Source organism: Mauremys reevesii, linkage group 7, assembly GCF_016161935.1.
Source record: "Mauremys reevesii isolate NIE-2019 linkage group 7, ASM1616193v1, whole genome shotgun sequence".
NCBI classification, from domain to species: Eukaryota; Metazoa; Chordata; order Testudines; family Geoemydidae; genus Mauremys; species Mauremys reevesii.
The window spans coordinates 124,980,205-124,996,039 of NC_052629.1; the positions used below are offsets into that span (position 1 = coordinate 124,980,205).

Consider the following 15,835-nt stretch of genomic DNA (forward strand, 5'->3'; position numbering starts at 1 on the left):
CGTGGAGAACCTGCCTCGTGAGCACAGACTCAAAGAGCTTGGCTTGCTTAGCCTGGCCCACCGCAGGCCAGGGGAGAGCTGATCGCTGGCTATAAATCCGGCCGAGGGGGAACACCAGGCAGGGAGAGGAGTTATTTCAGTTACGTGAAAGTCTCAGCTGGAAATCAGGAGAGGGTTTCTAGCCATCTGTGACAAAGTGGGAATGTTTTAATGTTTGCTCTGAATACTGGGTGGGTGCCTCAGTTTCCCCTATGCCTTTCTTAAGGATCTAGGTGGTGGGATCAGGGGGTGGGATTGTGGCAGAGCCCTAGAGGGCCAGTGTGATGGTGTCTGCACAGAGAATGGCCGACACCCTGTCTCCTGGCAACTGGTGGCCTGAGCCCCTCCCCTGCCGGTGCCAACAGGTGGTGTTGGAGAACAGAGAGATCAGGGGCCTCCTGGCCCGGGAAAGAGACAAAGGGCAGAGGGGGGGCTGGAGAGAGTCTGTTTGGGGCTGGCTGGGGAAACAGGGAGGCCCAGGACCGGGGTCTGGGCTCCCCACCCCCAAAGATGAACATGGCTGAGGGGGCCTGTTCTCTGGACCTACAAGCTCTGTTAGGGACCATGTTCCTGTCCTCTAATAAACCTGTGTCCCCAGCTGGCTGAGGCCCAGTGAGTCGCAGGAAGTGGGGGGTGCAGGGCCCGGCCTCCCCCACGCTCTGTGACACCATCAGAGGAGTGAGGTTCTGGAGCAGCCCCCAAGGGGTGCAGAGGGGGCAGAAACCCTAACTGGCTTCATGCCTGAGCTGGATCCGTTTTCGAAGGGATGGTGTGATGGGGCTGCCTCCGCTGGCATGGAGCCGATCGGGGACTGCCAGCAGCACGATCCCGACCGCCGGGGATGGGCCACTAGCTGGGAAGGGCTCCGAGTCACTGCCGAGAATTCTCTCCCGGGGGTCTGGCTGCCGGGGCTTGCCCATGTGCTCAGGGGCTAACCCAGGAGCGCGCAAACTTTTTGGCCTGAGGGCCGCATCGGGTTTCGTAAATTGTATGGAGAGCTGGTTAGGGGAGGGGGTCACGGCCCAGCCCCATCTCCTATCTGCCCCCCTGGACTCCTGCCCCAGCCCACTCCCCGTTCCTGACGGCCCCGGAACCCCTGCTCCCATTCAACCCGTTTCCCCCAACCCCTATCCACACCCTCCCCTCCCCACCACCCCGCAAAACCCAGCCCACAAAACAACCCCCCCGCGCCCTGCCCCTTTAACCTGCTGCCGGGAGCAACGGTGGCTGGCCGCACAACAGCCGCGCAGCCCCGCTGGATCCAGCCACCGCCACCACGCAGCACTGAGCACCGGGTCAGGCTGGGCTCTGCAGCTGCGCTGCCCCAGGAGCTCGCAGCCCCACTGCGCAGAGCGTTGCTCCTGAGCCAGGAGCTCGGGGCCTAGGCAGGAGGATCCCGTGGGCCGGATGTAGCCCACGGGCCATAGTTTGCCCACCTCTGGTCTAACCAATCACCAGATCTGGGGTCAGGAAAGAACTTTCCCCTGGGGGAGTTTCGCCTTCCCCTGCAGTCTGGGGCACTGGCTGTTTTGAACTAGTGGCAGTGGTGGACGCCAGTGACTCAGGCAGAGGCTGGGGTCTATGCCCGGAAGGGGTGGGTGAGACTCTGTGGCCTGCACCGTGCAGGGGTGAGGCTAGATGAGCTGCATGTCTGTATTGTAGGGCTGTCGTGGGCACAGGGCCACACAGGAGTATCTGGCCTTCGGGGGGTTGGTCGGAGGGGATGTGCTATGTGGATAGAAAGCTGGCTAGATCATCGGGCTCAACGGGTAGTGATCAACGGTTCCATGTCTAGTTGGCAGCCGGTTTCAAGCGGAGTGCCCCAAGGGTCAGTGCTGGGGCCGGTTTTGTTCAATATCTTCATTAATGATCTGGAGGATGGTGTGGGCTGCACCCTCAGCAAGTTTGCAGGTGACACTAAACTGGGAGGAGTGGCAGATACGCTGGAGGGTAGGGATAGGATACAGAGGGACCTAGACAAATTAGAGGATTGGGCCAAAAGAAATCTGATGAGGTTCAACAAGGACAAGTGCAGAGTCCTGCACTTAGGACGGAAGAATCCCATGCACTGCTATAGACTAGGGACCGAATGGCTGGGCAGCAGTTCTGCAGAAAAGTACCTAGGGGTTACGGTGGATGAGAAGCTGGATAGGAGTCAGCAGTGTGCCCTTGTTGCCAAGAAGGCTAATGGCATTTTGGGTTGTATAAGTAGGGGCATTTCCAGCAGATCGAGGGATGTGATCATTCCCCTCTATTCGGCATTGGTGAGGCCTCATCTGGAGACTGTGTCCAGTTTTGGGCCCCACACTACAAGAAGGATGTGGAAAAATTGGAAAGAGTCCAGCGGAGGGCAACAAAAATGATTAGGGGGCTGGAGCACATGACTTCTGAGGAGAGGCTGAGGGACCTGGGATTGTTTAGTCTGCAGAAGAGAAGAATGAGGGGGGATTTGATAGCTGCTTTCAACTACCTGAAAGGGGGTTCCAAAGAGGATGGAGCTCGGCTGTTCTCAGTGGTGGCAGATGACAGAACAAGGAGTAATGGTCTCAAGTTGCAGTGGGGGAGGTCTAGGTTGGATATTAGGAAACACTATTTCACTAGTAGGGTGGTGAAGCACTGGAATGGGTTCCCTAGGGAGGTGGTGGAATCTCCTTCCTTAGAGGTTTTTAAGGTCAGGCTTGACAAAGCCCTGGCTGGGATGATTTAGTTGGGGTTGGTCCTGCTTTGAGCAGGGGGTGGGACTAGACACCTCCTGAGGTCCCTTCCAACCCTGATAGTCTATGATTCTGTGAGAGGATCTAGAGGGCAGAGGAGCTGGGGCATAAGGGCTGCCCTCCCCCTCATGGCCACGCAGCTCCCCCCGCCCCGCTGGGTGGGTGCACAGCTGGCAGCTCTGCTTCCAACCCACCATGTTCCCTCCCCTCACGTGCCCAGGCCAGGCCCAGCTCCGGCTCCGAGCAGGCTGGTGCAGTGGTGGAGGACGCAGTCTGCCGGCTGCCTTGGTTTGCATGAGAGCAGGTGGGGGCAGGGTGGGCAGCGTATGCCTGGGACCCGGCTGTCCTGCACCGTCTGTCACCAGCCCAGGAACCACAAAGAGAGGCAGTGAGTCCAGGCGAGGGCTTTATTCACACGCAAGCTGCCCCCGCCACGTGCCAGGGCAAAGCACCACAGGATGCAAGACCTCGTCTCGCGGCCCCTGTGCCCCGCCCCGCCCGCTGTGGCAGGTGCGAGTCCCCCTCAGCCCCCCAGCCTAGCGCTGGGTCAGGGTCCCGGTGCCCCCGGCCGGAGGCAGCGCAGAGCCCTGGGTTGCGGAAGGGGCACCGTGCCAGCCCGGGACAGGGGCCCAGGACGTCCCGAGGGGGCAGGGCTCTCCCAGGGGGCTGGAGCCAAGCAGGGGAGCCCAGGTCCTGGCAGACATGGAGAGGGGGCTGGGCATGGGGACGGGCTGGCTGGGTTGGGGGTGACAGGCCGGTGGGCACTCGGGGTCACTGGCAGGTGTTGTAGATCTGGATCTGCTGATTGATGGCACCCACGATGCCCTTCACCTTGGCCTCCAGCCCATCTAGCTGGGCCGCCTTCTCCTCCAGCACCAGCTCGTTCTCCTGGTATGACCCCTCCAGCGCTGGGGAGACACAATGCAGGGTGAGCCCTGCCCCGCTGGCACCCTGGCATGGGCAGGGCCCAGGGCTGTTCCCGCAGTGCCCCTGCCCCACTCCTCACCTGTCAGGCGCTGCAGCTTGCCTTGAGCATCCTGCAGGAGAGCCTTGGCCTCGTCACGCAGCCGCTCCGCCCGGAGCCTGGCCTGCAGCGCGGAACGTGCCTGGTTCTGCACCAGCTCCTGTGCCGCCTGGTACCCGGCCTCCAGCCGCCCCTCTGCCAGCTGTGCCACATCCAGCCGAGTCACGAGTGATGTGGAGAAAGTGGATAAGGAAAAGTTATTTACTTGTTCCCATAATACAAGAACTTGGGGCCACCCAATGAAATTAATGGGCAGCAGGTTTAAAACAAATCAAAGGAAGTTCTGCTTCACGCAGCGCACAGTCAACTTGTGGAACTCCTTGCCTGAGGAGGTTGTGAAGGCTAGGACTATAACAGCGTTTAAAAGGGAACTGGATAAATTCATGGAGGTTAAGTCCGTTAAGGGCTATTGGCCAGGATGGGTAAGGAATGGTGTCCCTAGCCTCTGTTCGTCAGAGGGTGGAGATGGATGGCAGGAGAGAGATCACTTGATCATTACCTGTTAGGTTCACTCCCTCTGGGGCACCTGGCATTGGCCACTGTCGGTAGACAGGATACTGGGCTGGATGGACCTTTGGTCTGACCCGGTCTGGCCGTTCTTATGAGGGCCAATGGGCTCCCCCCAGGGCCAGCACAGACCCACAAGACAGAGCCAGCATGGCTCCCCCCCGCCCCCCGCCCCCGGGCTAGCACAGACCCTGGACAGAGCCAGCATGGCTCCCCGCCCCGCCCCGGGCTAGCACAGACCCTGGACAGAGCCAGCCCGGCTCCCCGCCCCGCCCGGGCTAGCACAGACCCTGGACAGAGCCAGCATGGCTCTCCCCGCCTTGGCCACCTCCAGCCCTGAACCAGAGAGCCAAGCCCCCTCCCAGTCCCTGGGCCCCCAGCTGGGTTTCCTCTCCTTTGCCCCCACTCACCTGCTTGACCTCCCGGGCCCGGGCCTGCGCAGCGTTGGCCGTGTCCCTGGCCCGTGTGGCCACCAGGCTGTTATTGGCCCGTCTCAGCTTCAGCGCCCCCAGCTGGCTGTCCAGCCGCCCCACCTGCTCCATGGCGCCCTGCAGCTGGCGCTCTGTGCTCGCCGCCTGCAGCTGGATCTGCCCGGGGGGAAGCGGCATCAACCTGGCAGGGCCCCCCCAGCGCTGCCCGGACCGGCTGTGATCGTATGAGCGCTCTGTGCCCAGCCCTGGCACTGCCCAGACCGTGGGGGGCTTGGCTGGGATACTGGTGGGGACGGAGTACCGGGTAGGGTTGCCCATCGCTGCCCCATGGTGCAGAAGGGTTCAAATGCCCCTGGGCACCGCAGGGGGCAGGAGCTGGCTGGGGCAGCAGGACTGGCTGGAACCGACCCAGAGTGTCGAGAAAGACCCAGCGCCTGGCCAGCTGACCCCCAGCAAGGGAGAGTTGGCCGGCAGCCGAGAGCCCAGCGGGGCCTGCAGGGAGAGGGGCTAGGCACAGGGCTCGCCAGGGGCTGGCGGACGCGGGAGAGACGAGGAGGGAGGCCGAGAAGGGCTGGCCAGGCTGCCCCTTCGCTGCTCCCCGCTGAGCCAGGACTGGAACCCGGCCCCGGGCGCGCGGCACAGGGGCTCGCTCGGTGGCCGGGCCGGGCCGGGCGGAGCTCCCGGGGGTTGGCAGGGGCTGCAGCCCGGCGGTTTGGGCTCAGAGGTGGGGAGGCCACGTGACCCCGGCCCACGGAAGGGAAGTGCGCAGGCTCAGCTCTCTCCCAGCCCATGGGGAGGACAGAGCTGCCCGGCCCTGGCTGTGGGGCTGGGGGTACCCGGCTCACCGTGCTCAGGGTGCCCTCCGTGTGGCGGATGTCGCTGCTGGCGCTGCGGATGGCGCTCTCAGCGGCGCTCTGGGCTCGCCTGGCATCCTCCAGCGCCCGCCTCCCCACTTCAGCCCCGTTCTTCACGCTCTCTGCCCGCAACCTGCACCCGGGCACACGGCAACACATGGGGCCCTGGGCTGGCCCCACCGCCCGTCCCTGGGGCCAGGGCCCAGCCCCCTCCCCTGCCCGTTACAGTGGGCTCCCCACAGCGTCGCGGCAGCTCGGGGGCTGTGCAGGAAGTGGGCGTCGCCGGCGGGTAGCCCCAGAGCCGGTGTGCCTGGCACCCCGCCCCGTGGTCTCACCTGGCCCTGCGGGCGTCCTGCAGCAGCTGCTCCGCCCGGCGCACATTGCCGGCCGTCTCCTCCAGGATGGCATCCACGTTGGCCAGGCTGCGGACGCGCGCCTTGATCTCCTCGGCCAGGTGGCGGATCTGGTCGGGCGAGGCCGGGATGGAGAGCGCCAGCACCCGCCCGGCCACCGCCGCAATGCTGTCGGGGTCGGCCCCCTCCTCTGCAGAGCGGGGAGCGGGTCAGCACCACCGCCCCTGCCCCCCCAGGGCCCGCCCTGCCCCACCCCAACACCCTGCCCCACTGTGCTCCCCATGCCCCTGCCCCAGTGCCTGCCCCTGCCCCCCCAGTGCCTGCCCTGCCCCCCCCAACACCCCGCCCCACTGTGCTCCCCAGGCCCCTGCCCCCCCAGTGCCTGCCCTGCCCCCCCAGGGCCCGCCCTGCCCCACCCCAACACCCTGCCCCATTGTGCTCCCCATGCCCCTGCCCCCAGTGCCCGCCCCATCCCCGGCACCTGCCCTGCCCCACCCCAACACCCCGCCCAACTGTGCTCCCCATGCCCCTGCCCCCAGTGCCCGCCCCATCCCCAGCACCTGCCCTGCCCCACCCCAACACCCCGCCCGACTGTGCTCCCCATGCCCCTGCCCCCAGTGCCCACCCCATCCCCAGCGCCTGCCCTGCCCCACCCCAACACCCCACCCGACTGTGCTCCCCATGCCCCTGCCCCCAGGGCCTGCCCTGCCCCAGGGCCCGCCCTGCCCCACCCCAACACCCTGCCGCATTGTGCTCCCCATGCCCATGCCCCCAGTGCCCGCCTGCCCCACCCCAACACCTCACCCGACTGTGCTCCCATGCCCCTGCCCCACAGTGCCCGCCCCTGCCCCAGTGCCTGCCCTGCCCCACCCCAACACCCCACCCGACTGTCCTCCCCATGCCCCTGCCCCCAGTGCCTGCCCTGCCCCACCCCAACACCCCGCCCGACTGTGCTCCCCATGCCCCTGCCCCCACAGTGCCCGCCCCTGCCCCCAGTGCCTGCCCTGCCCCACCCCAACACCCTGCCCCACTGTGCTCCCCATGCCCTGCCCCACAGTGCCCGCCCCTACCCCCAGTGCCTGCCCTGCCCCACCCCAACACCCCCCCATTGTGCTCCCCATGCCCCTGCCCCCAGTGCCTGCCCTGCCCCACCCCAACACCTCACCCGACTGTGCTCCCCATGACCCTGCCCCACAGTGCCCGCCTGCCCCACCCCAACACCCCGCCCCGACTGTGCTCCCCATGCCCCTGCCCCCACAGTGCCCGCCCCTGCCCCCACAGTGCCCGCCCTGCCCCACCCCAACACCCCACCCGACTCTGCTCCCCATGCCCCTGCCCCCACAGTGCCCGCCCCTGCCCCCACAGTGCCCGCCCTGCCCCACCCCAACACCCCGCCCCATTGTGCTCCCCATGCCCCTGCCCCAGTGCCTGCCCTGCCCCACCCCAACACCCCGCCCCACTGTGCTCCCCATGCCCCTGCCCCCAGCGCCTGCCCTGCCCCACCCCAACACCCCGCCCCATTGTGCTCCCATGCCCCTGCCCCCACAGTGCCCGCCCCTGCCCCCAGTGCCCGCCCTGCCCCACAGTGCCTGCCCCTGCCCCACCCCAACACCACACCCGACTGTGCTCCCCATGCCCCTGCCCCCACAGTGCCCGCCTGCCCCACCCCAACACCCCGCCCGACTGTGCTCCCCATGCCCCTGCCCCACAGTGCCCGCCCTGCCCCACCCCAACACCCCACCCGACTCTGCTCCCCATGCCCCTGCCCCCACAGTGCCCGCCCTGCCCCCAGTGCCCGCCTGCCCCACCCCAACACCCCGCCCCATTGTGCTCCCCATGCCCCTGCCCCCAGTGCCTGCCCTGCCCCACCCCAACACCCCGCCCCACTGTGCTCCCCATGCCCCTGCCCCAGCGCCTGCCCTGCCCCACCCCAACACCCCCCATTGTGCTCCCCATGCCCCTGCCCCACAGTGCCCGCCCCTGCCCCCAGTGCCCGCCCTGCCCCACCCCAACACCCCACCCGACTGTGCTCCCCATGCCCCTGCCCCAGCGCCTGCCCTGCCCCACCCCAACACCCCGCCCCACTGTGCTCTCCATGCCCCTGCCCCCAGTGCCCGCCCCTGCCCCACCCCAACACCCCGCCCCACTGTGCTCCCCATGCCCCTGCCCCAGTGCCCGCCCCATCCCCAGCGCCTGCCCTGCCCCACCCCAACACCCCACCCGACTGTGCTCCCATGCCCCTGCCCCCAGTGCCCGCCTCTGCCCCACCCCAACACCCCACCCGACTGTGCTCCCCATGCCACTGCCCCCAGTGCCCGCCCCATCCCCAGCGCCTGCCCTGCCCCACCCCAACACCCCGCCCGACTGTGCTCCCCATGCCCCTGCCCCCACAGTGCCCGCCCCTGCCCCACCCCAACACCCCACCCGACTCTGCTCCCCATGCCCCTGCCCCCACAGTGCCCGCCCCTGCCCCCAGTGCCCGCCCTGCCCCACCCCAACACCCCACCCGACTCTGCTCCCCATGCCCCTGCCCCCACAGTGCCCGCCCCTGCCCCCAGTGCCCGCCCTGCCCCACCCCAACACCCCGCCCCATTGTGCTCCCCATGCCCCTGCCCCCAGTGCCTGCCCTGCCCCACCCCAACACCCCGCCCCACTGTGCTCCCCATGCCCCTGCCCCACAGTGCCCGCCCCTGCCCCCACAGTGCCTGCCCTGCCCCACCCCAACACCTCACCCGACTGTGCTCCCCATGCCCCTGCCCCCACAGTGCCCGCCCTGCCCCACCCCAACACCCCCCGACTCTGCTCCCCATGCCCCTGCCCCACAGTGCCCGCCCCTGCCCCACAGTGCCCGCCCTGCCCCACCCCAACACCCCGCCCCATTGTGCTCCCCATGCCCCTGCTCCCCAGTGCCTGCCCTGCCCCACCCCAACACCCCGCCCCACTGTGCTCCCCATGCCCCTGCCCCACAGTGCCCGCCCCTGCCCCACCCCAACACCCCACCCGACTCTGCTCCCATGCCCCTGCCCCCACAGTGCCCGCCCCTGCCCCCAGTGCCCGCCCTGCCCCACCCCAACACCCCGCCCCATTGTGCTCCCCATGCCCCTGCCCCCAGTGCCTGCCCTGCCCCACCCCAACACCCCGCCACTGTGCTCCCCATGCCCCTGCCCCCAGTGCCCGCCCCATCCCCGGCGCCTGCCCTGCCCCACCCCAACACCCCGCCCCATTGTGCTCCCCATGCCCCTGCCCCCACAGTGCCCGCCCCTGCCCCCACAGTGCCTGCCCCTGCCCCACCCCAACACCTCACCCGACTGTGCTCCCCATGCCCCTGCCCCCACAGTGCCCGCCCTGCCCCACCCCAACACCCCGCCCGACTGTGCTCCCCATGCCCCTGCCCCAGCGCCTGCCCTGCCCCACCCCAACACCCCGCCCCATTGTGCTCCCATGCCCCTGCCCCACAGTGCCCGCCCCTGCCCCCACAGTGCCCGCCCTGCCCCACCCCAACACCCCACCCGACTCTGCTCCCATGCCCCTGCCCCCACAGTGCCCGCCCCTGCCCCACAGTGCCCGCCTGCCCCACCCCAACACCCCGCCCCATTGTGCTCCCATGCCCCTGCCCCCAGTGCCTGCCCTGCCCCACCCCAACACCCCGCCCCACTGTGCTCCCATGCCCCTGCCCCCAGCGCCTGCCCTGCCCCACCCCAACACCCCGCCCCATTGTGCTCCCATGCCCCTGCCCCCACAGTGCCGCCCCTGCCCCACAGTGCCTGCCCCTGCCCCACCCCAACACCTCACCCGACTGTGCTCCCATGCCCCTGCCCCACAGTGCCCGCCCTGCCCCACCCCAACACCCCGCCCGACTGTGCTCCCCATGCCCCTGCCCCCACAGTGCCCGCCCCTGCCCCACCCCAACACCCCACCCGACTCTGCTCCCCATGCCCCTGCCCCACAGTGCCCGCCCCTGCCCCCAGTGCCCGCCCTGCCCCACCCCAACACCCCGCCCCATTGTGCTCCCCATGCCCCTGCCCCCAGTGCCTGCCCTGCCCCACCCCAACACCCCGCCCCACTGTGCTCCCCCTGCCCCTGCCCCCCCAGTGCCTGCCCTGCCCCACCCCACCACCCCGCCCCATTGTGCTCCCCATGCCCCTGCCCCCACAGTGCCCGCCCCTGCCCCCCCAGTGCCCGCCCTGCCCCACCCCAACACCCCACCCGACTGTGCTCCCCATGCCCCTGCCCCCAGCGCCTGCCCTGCCCCACCCCAACACCCCGCCCCACTGTGCTCTCCATGCCCCTGCCCCCAGTGCCCGCCCCTGCCCCAGTGCCCCCTGCCCCACCCCAACACCCCGCCCCACTGTGCTCCCCATGCCCCTGCCCCCAGTGCCCGCCCCATCCCCAGCGCCTGCCCTGCCCCACCCCAACACCCCACCCGACTGTGCTCCCCATGCCCCTGCCCCCAGTGCCCGCCCTGCCCCACCCCAACACCCCACCCGACTGTGCTCCCCATGCCCCTGCCCCCAGTGCCCGCCTCTGCCCCACCCCAACACCCCACCCGACTGTGCTCCCCATGCCACTGCCCCCAGTGCCCGCCCATCCCCAGCGCCTGCCCTGCCCCACCCCAACACCCCGCCCGACTGTGCTCCCCATGCCCCTGCCCCAGTGCCCACCCCATCCCCAGCGCCTGCCCTGCCCCACCCCAACACCCCGCCCCACTGTGCTCCCCATGCCCCTGCCCCCAGTGCCCACCCCATCCCCAGCGCCTGCCCTGCCCCACCCCAACACCCCGCCCCACTGTGCTCCCCATGCCCCTGCCCCAGTGCCCGCCCCATCCCCAGCGCCTGCCCTGCCCCACCCCAACACCCCGCCCACTGTGCTCTCCATGCCGCTGCCCCACAGTGCCCACCCCAGGTCCAAAATGTGCCCTTGCTGACACCGCCCCCACACTGCCCCCAGCCCAGACACCGCCTGCGAGTCCTGGCCTGCTCTCCAGACAGTGCTTGCCCCCCAACCCACTGCCTTGGCACCCCCCATTCCTTCCCCTCCCCACCCAGTGCCCTGCCATCCTCCATCCCCGCCCCATGACAACACCCATCCTGCCCCGGGGGTACCCAGCGCCACAGCCCCACCACACTCGTGTGACGAACTGGGAATGTTCTGAATGTTTGCTCTGAATACGGTGTTGGTGCCTCAGTTTCCCCTCTGCAGTTCTTAATATCTAGGGGGTGGGATCAGGGGGGGTGGTTGCTGCAGAGGAAGGGGCCAGTGCACCGAAATGCTTGGCACTCTGTCTCCTAGCAACTGATGGTCTGGGCCCCCCCTCTGCAAAGGTGCCAACTGAAGGTGCTGGAGACACAGAGATCAGGTGACCCCCTGGCCCGGGAAAGGAGCTGAGCAGAGAGGAGGGGCTGGAGGGGGTGTCAGTCTGGAGCTGGCTGGGGACGAGGAGTGAAGTGCAGACGTGGGGGTCTGGCTCACTGCCCCCCAGAATGGACCCGGCCGAGGGGTCCGGTTCTCTGTACCTACAGGCTCTGTGTTAGCCCCTGTTCCTGTCATCGAATAAACCTCTGTGTTCCCGGCTGGCTGAGAGTCACGTCTGACTGGGAAGTGGGGGGGCAGGACCCTGTGGCCCCCCCAGGACCCCGCCGGGGAGGACTTGCTGGGGGAAGCGCACGGAGGGGCAGAGGATGCTGAATGCTCCAAGCAGAGACCCAGGAGGTGAAGCCGTGGGAGCTTCTTGCCCTGCAGACAGGCTGCTCCCAGGGAGAGGAGGCTCCCCAGAGTCCTGCCTGGCTTGGTGGGGAGCAGCCCCAGAGCAGCGCCCGGGGCCCCCGGGACAGCTGGCGCAGGGGAGGGGCTCCCTGGCGGGGGGTGGGGCTGGGCACTCACGGCTCAGGAAGCCCTTGATCTGGTGGATGAGCTCGCGCAGAGCCGTGTTGGAGCGCTCCACACGCGCCCTGCTCTCGTTGGCCTTGTCCAGCGCCGCCTGCGCCCTCAGCCGGGCCGAGTCAGCCTTCCCCTTGGCCTCGGCCACCTGCCCAGAGAGGTGAGAGCCACGCGCCCACACTGCCCACGGACGGGGGAACCACGCGCCCACACTGCCCACGGACGGGGGAACCACGCGCCCACGCTGCCCACGGACGGGAGAGCCACGCGCTGCCCACAGGCACTGCCCACGGACGGGGGAGCCACGCGCCCACACTGCCCACGGACGGGGGAGCCACGCGCCCACACTGCCCACGGGCACTGCCCACGGACGGGTGAGCCACGCGCCCACACTGCCCAGGGACGGGGGAGCCACGCACCCACACTGCCCAGGGACGGGGGAGCCATGCGCCCACACTGCCCACGGACGGGGGAGCCTCGCGCCCACGCTGCCCAGGGACGGGGGAGCCACGCGCCCACACTGCCCACGGACGGAGAGCCACGCGCTGCCCACGGGCACTGCCCAGGACGGAGAGCCACGCCCACACTGCCCACGGACGGAGAGCCACGCGCCCACACTGCCCACGGGCACTGCCCACGGACGGGGGAGCCACGCGCCCACACTGCCCAGGGACGGGGGAGCCACGCGCCCACACTGCCCACGGACGGGGGTGCCACGCGCTGCCCATGGGCGCTGCCCACGGGCACTGCCCAGGGACAGGAGAACCACATGCCCACACTGCCCAGGGATGGGGGAGCCATGTGCCCACAGGCACTGCCCACAGACGGGGGAGCCACGCGCCCACGGACGGGGGAGCCACGCGCCCACACTCGGGGGAGCCATGTGCCACCCACAGCCCCTGCCCACGGATGGGAGTTGCAGCCCACGCCCTGCCCCTGGAGTCCCTCTCCGTGCCAGGTTCCCCTGCTGCCCACTCCCTTCCCCGCCCACATTGCGTACCTTGTGGAAAAGCACGTCCACCTCACCCATGGCCTGGTGCAGCTCGGCCTGGGTGTGCCGGGCCCGCTCCCGCGCGCTGCTGGCCGTGGCCACCGCTCCCTGGCAGTTGAGGCCCCCACAGTGGCGCCTGCCATCCTCGTCCCGGCAGCCGGCCCCTCCGCAGGGGCTGCTGGCGCAGGGGGCATCCCCGGGGGCACCACACACCTGTGAGCAGCAGGGCACTGTGGGCCGGACACCCCCGGAGCTAGGGGTAGCCGCCTGGAGCTGCTGTGCCATGGGCTTGCTGCCCCCTGCCCCACATCCCCCATCCCCCGCCCACCCGCCCCACTTCCCCCTCAGCCCCCATCCCCCGCCCGCCCCACTTCCCCTTCAGCCCCCAGCTCCCACCCGCCCCACACTGCCCATCCCCCACCTGCCCCACTTCCTCAGCCCCCATCCCCGCCCGCCCACACTGCCCATCCCCGCCCGCCCCACTTCCCTCAGCCCCATCCCCGCCCGCCCCACACCGCCCATCCCCCGCCCGCCCCTCTTCCCCCTCAGCCCCCATCCCCCACCCGCCCCACCCTGCCCATCCCCGCCCGCCCACTTCCCCACCCCACCTTCTCGTTGACCTCCCGCAGCTGCAGCGCTCGGTCCTGGTGGCCAGCTCGCCAGCGCCGCCGGTTGGCCGTGACTCTGGCGGTTGAAGTCTCTCCTCCGTGCCATCAGCTGCTCCGAGCGCGCCGGGTGGCAGCCGAGTCGCCACAGAGCTGGGCACTGCCAGGCTGGAGGCATTGGCATCGTGCTCAGCCGCCCGTGACTGGGCGTGGGACTGGCGGATGCTGTCGTAGGCACCTGGGGAGGAGCAGACGGGCAGTGAGAGACACCCGCCCAGGGCAGGGAGCCTCCTGCTCCCTCGGCGCCAGCCCCCCACAGCCTCCGTCCTGGGGGCCCCCTGCTCCCTCCCCCCAGAACCAGCCCCCCACAGCCTCCGTCCCGGGGGCCCCCTGCGCCCTCCCGCCCAGAACCAGCCCCCACAGCCTCCGTCCTGGGGGCCCCCTGCTCCCTCCCCAGAACCAGCCCCACAGCCTCCGCCCCAGGGGCCCCTGCTCCTCCCCAGAACCAGCCCCACAGCCTCCGTCCCGGGGCCCCTGCTCCCCCCCAGAACCAGCCCCCCACAGCCTCCGCCCCAGGGCCCCTGCCCTCCCCCAGAACCAGCCCCCACAGCCTCCGTCCTGGGGGCCCCCTGCTCCCTCCCCCCAGAACCAGCCCCCCACAGCCTCCGTCCCCAGGGGCCTCCTGCTCCTCGGCGCCAGCCCCCACAGCCTCCGTCCTGGGGCCCCTGCTCCTCCCCCAGAACCAGCCCCCACAGCCTCCGCCCCAGGGGCCCCTGCCCTCCCCAGAACCAGCCCCCACAGCCTCCGTCCCGGGGCCCCTGCTCCCTCCCCAGAACCAGCCCCACAGCCTCTGCCCCAGGGGCCTCCTGCTCCTCGGCGCCAGCCCCACAGCCTCCGTCCCGGGGCCCCTGCTCCTCCCCAGAACCAGCCCCCACAGCCTCCGTCCCGGGGGCCCCTGCTCCTCCCCAGAACCAGCCCCACAGCCTCCGCCCTGGGGCCCCCTGCTCCCTCCCCAGAACCAGCCCCCCCCAGCCTCTGTCCCGGGGCCCCCCTGCTCCCTCGGCGCCAGCCCCCCACAGCCTCTGCCCCCGGGGGCCCCCTGCTCCTCCCCCAGAACCAGCCCCCACAGCCTCCGTCCCGGGGCCCCTGCTCCTCCCCAGAACCAGCCCCACAGCCTCCGCCCCGGGGCCCCTGCCCTCCCCAGAACCAGCCCCACAGCCTCTGTCCTGGGGCCCCTGCTCCTCGGCGCCAGCCCCCACAGCCTCTGCCCCCCAGGGGCCCCCTGCTCCCTCCCCAGAACCAGCCCCCACAGCCTCCGTCCCGGGGCCCCTGCTCCCTCCCACCCAGAACCAGCCCCCACAGCCTCTGCCCCCAGGGGCCCCCTGCTCCCTCCCCAGAACCAGCCCCCACAGCCTCTGTCCTGGGGGCCTCTGCTCCCTCCCCAGAACCAGCCCCCACAGCCTCTGCCCCCAGGGGCCCCTGCTCCTCCCCAGAACCAGCCCCCACAGCCTCTGTCCTGGGGCCCCTGCTCCCTCCCCAGAACCAGCCCCCACAGCCTCTGTCCTGGGGCCCCTGCTCCTCCCCAGAACCAGCCCCCCACAGCCTCTGCCCCCAGGTCCCCTGTGACGTTATTGATATAAATTGGGACCATATAGAACATGGTTTGCAACCAAGGTCCTGTAGTGGCACCAAATCTTAAGTGAAGGGGGTCATCTAAGGTGTCTAAGAGCAGGTTAGGGGTGGCTGGTTAGGATTGTGCTGTCTGGGTGCATGTGTCACTTTTAGCTGAAGTTATGAGTATTGGCTCTGTCCTGTCTGTACTTCAAACTTATGCTCTGCTTCTGGGAGACACCCCAGACAAGCTGGTGTTAGCTCTGCCCAGCCTGCTTGAGGGCCCATTAAGGACCATCAGCTACACAATGGACCCATGGAGAGAAGGCAGACACGCCTCGTGACTCAGCAAAGTGCAGGGACTGGCCCATGTGACTCCAGACTCCATTTTGCTGGAATTTTCCACAGTGAGGACAAAGAGGTTCTTACACCTGGAAGAGCCTATATAAGGCTGATGCCTCATCTCCATCTGGTCTTCAATCCTGCGTCGTACCTCTGGAGGGACTTTGCTACAAGCTGAAGCTCTGCACAAAGGACTGACTGACCCATCCCAGCGGGGGATGTTCCAGAGACTTGATTTGAACCTGCAGTTTATTCTGTTACTGCTGCAAGCCTGAACCAAGAACTTTGCCATCACTGTCTGTAACTGATTCCATTTAACCAGTTCTAGCTCTCAGCTCTAGCTTTTCCCCTTTATGAATAAACCTTTAGATTTTAGATTCTAAAGGATTGGCAACAGCGTGATTTGTGGGTAAGATCTGATGTGTATATTGACCTGGGTCTGGGGCTTGGTCCTTTGGGATCGAGGGAACCTTTTTCTTTTATTGGG

At 68.7% G+C, this 15,835-nt stretch overlaps 1 protein-coding gene across 1 annotated transcript in view; it reads right to left on the reverse strand.

The window, feature by feature from the left end:
• Positions 1–3,167: 3,167 nt before the first annotated feature.
• The window catches only part of LOC120368916 (laminin subunit beta-2-like), a 49,031-nt gene continuing 36,363 nt past the window's right edge, over positions 3,168–15,835 (reverse strand). Inside the window, 10 exon segments of the mRNA XM_039481649.1 lie at positions 3,168–3,661; positions 3,760–3,919; positions 4,695–4,871; positions 5,561–5,702; positions 5,905–6,112; positions 11,803–11,947; positions 12,800–13,003; positions 13,399–13,450; positions 13,452–13,523; positions 13,525–13,633. Of these exon segments, the coding sequence (XP_039337583.1) occupies positions 3,525–3,661; positions 3,760–3,919; positions 4,695–4,871; positions 5,561–5,702; positions 5,905–6,112; positions 11,803–11,947; positions 12,800–13,003; positions 13,399–13,450; positions 13,452–13,523; positions 13,525–13,633 (1,406 nt within the window). The 3' untranslated portion in view covers positions 3,168–3,524.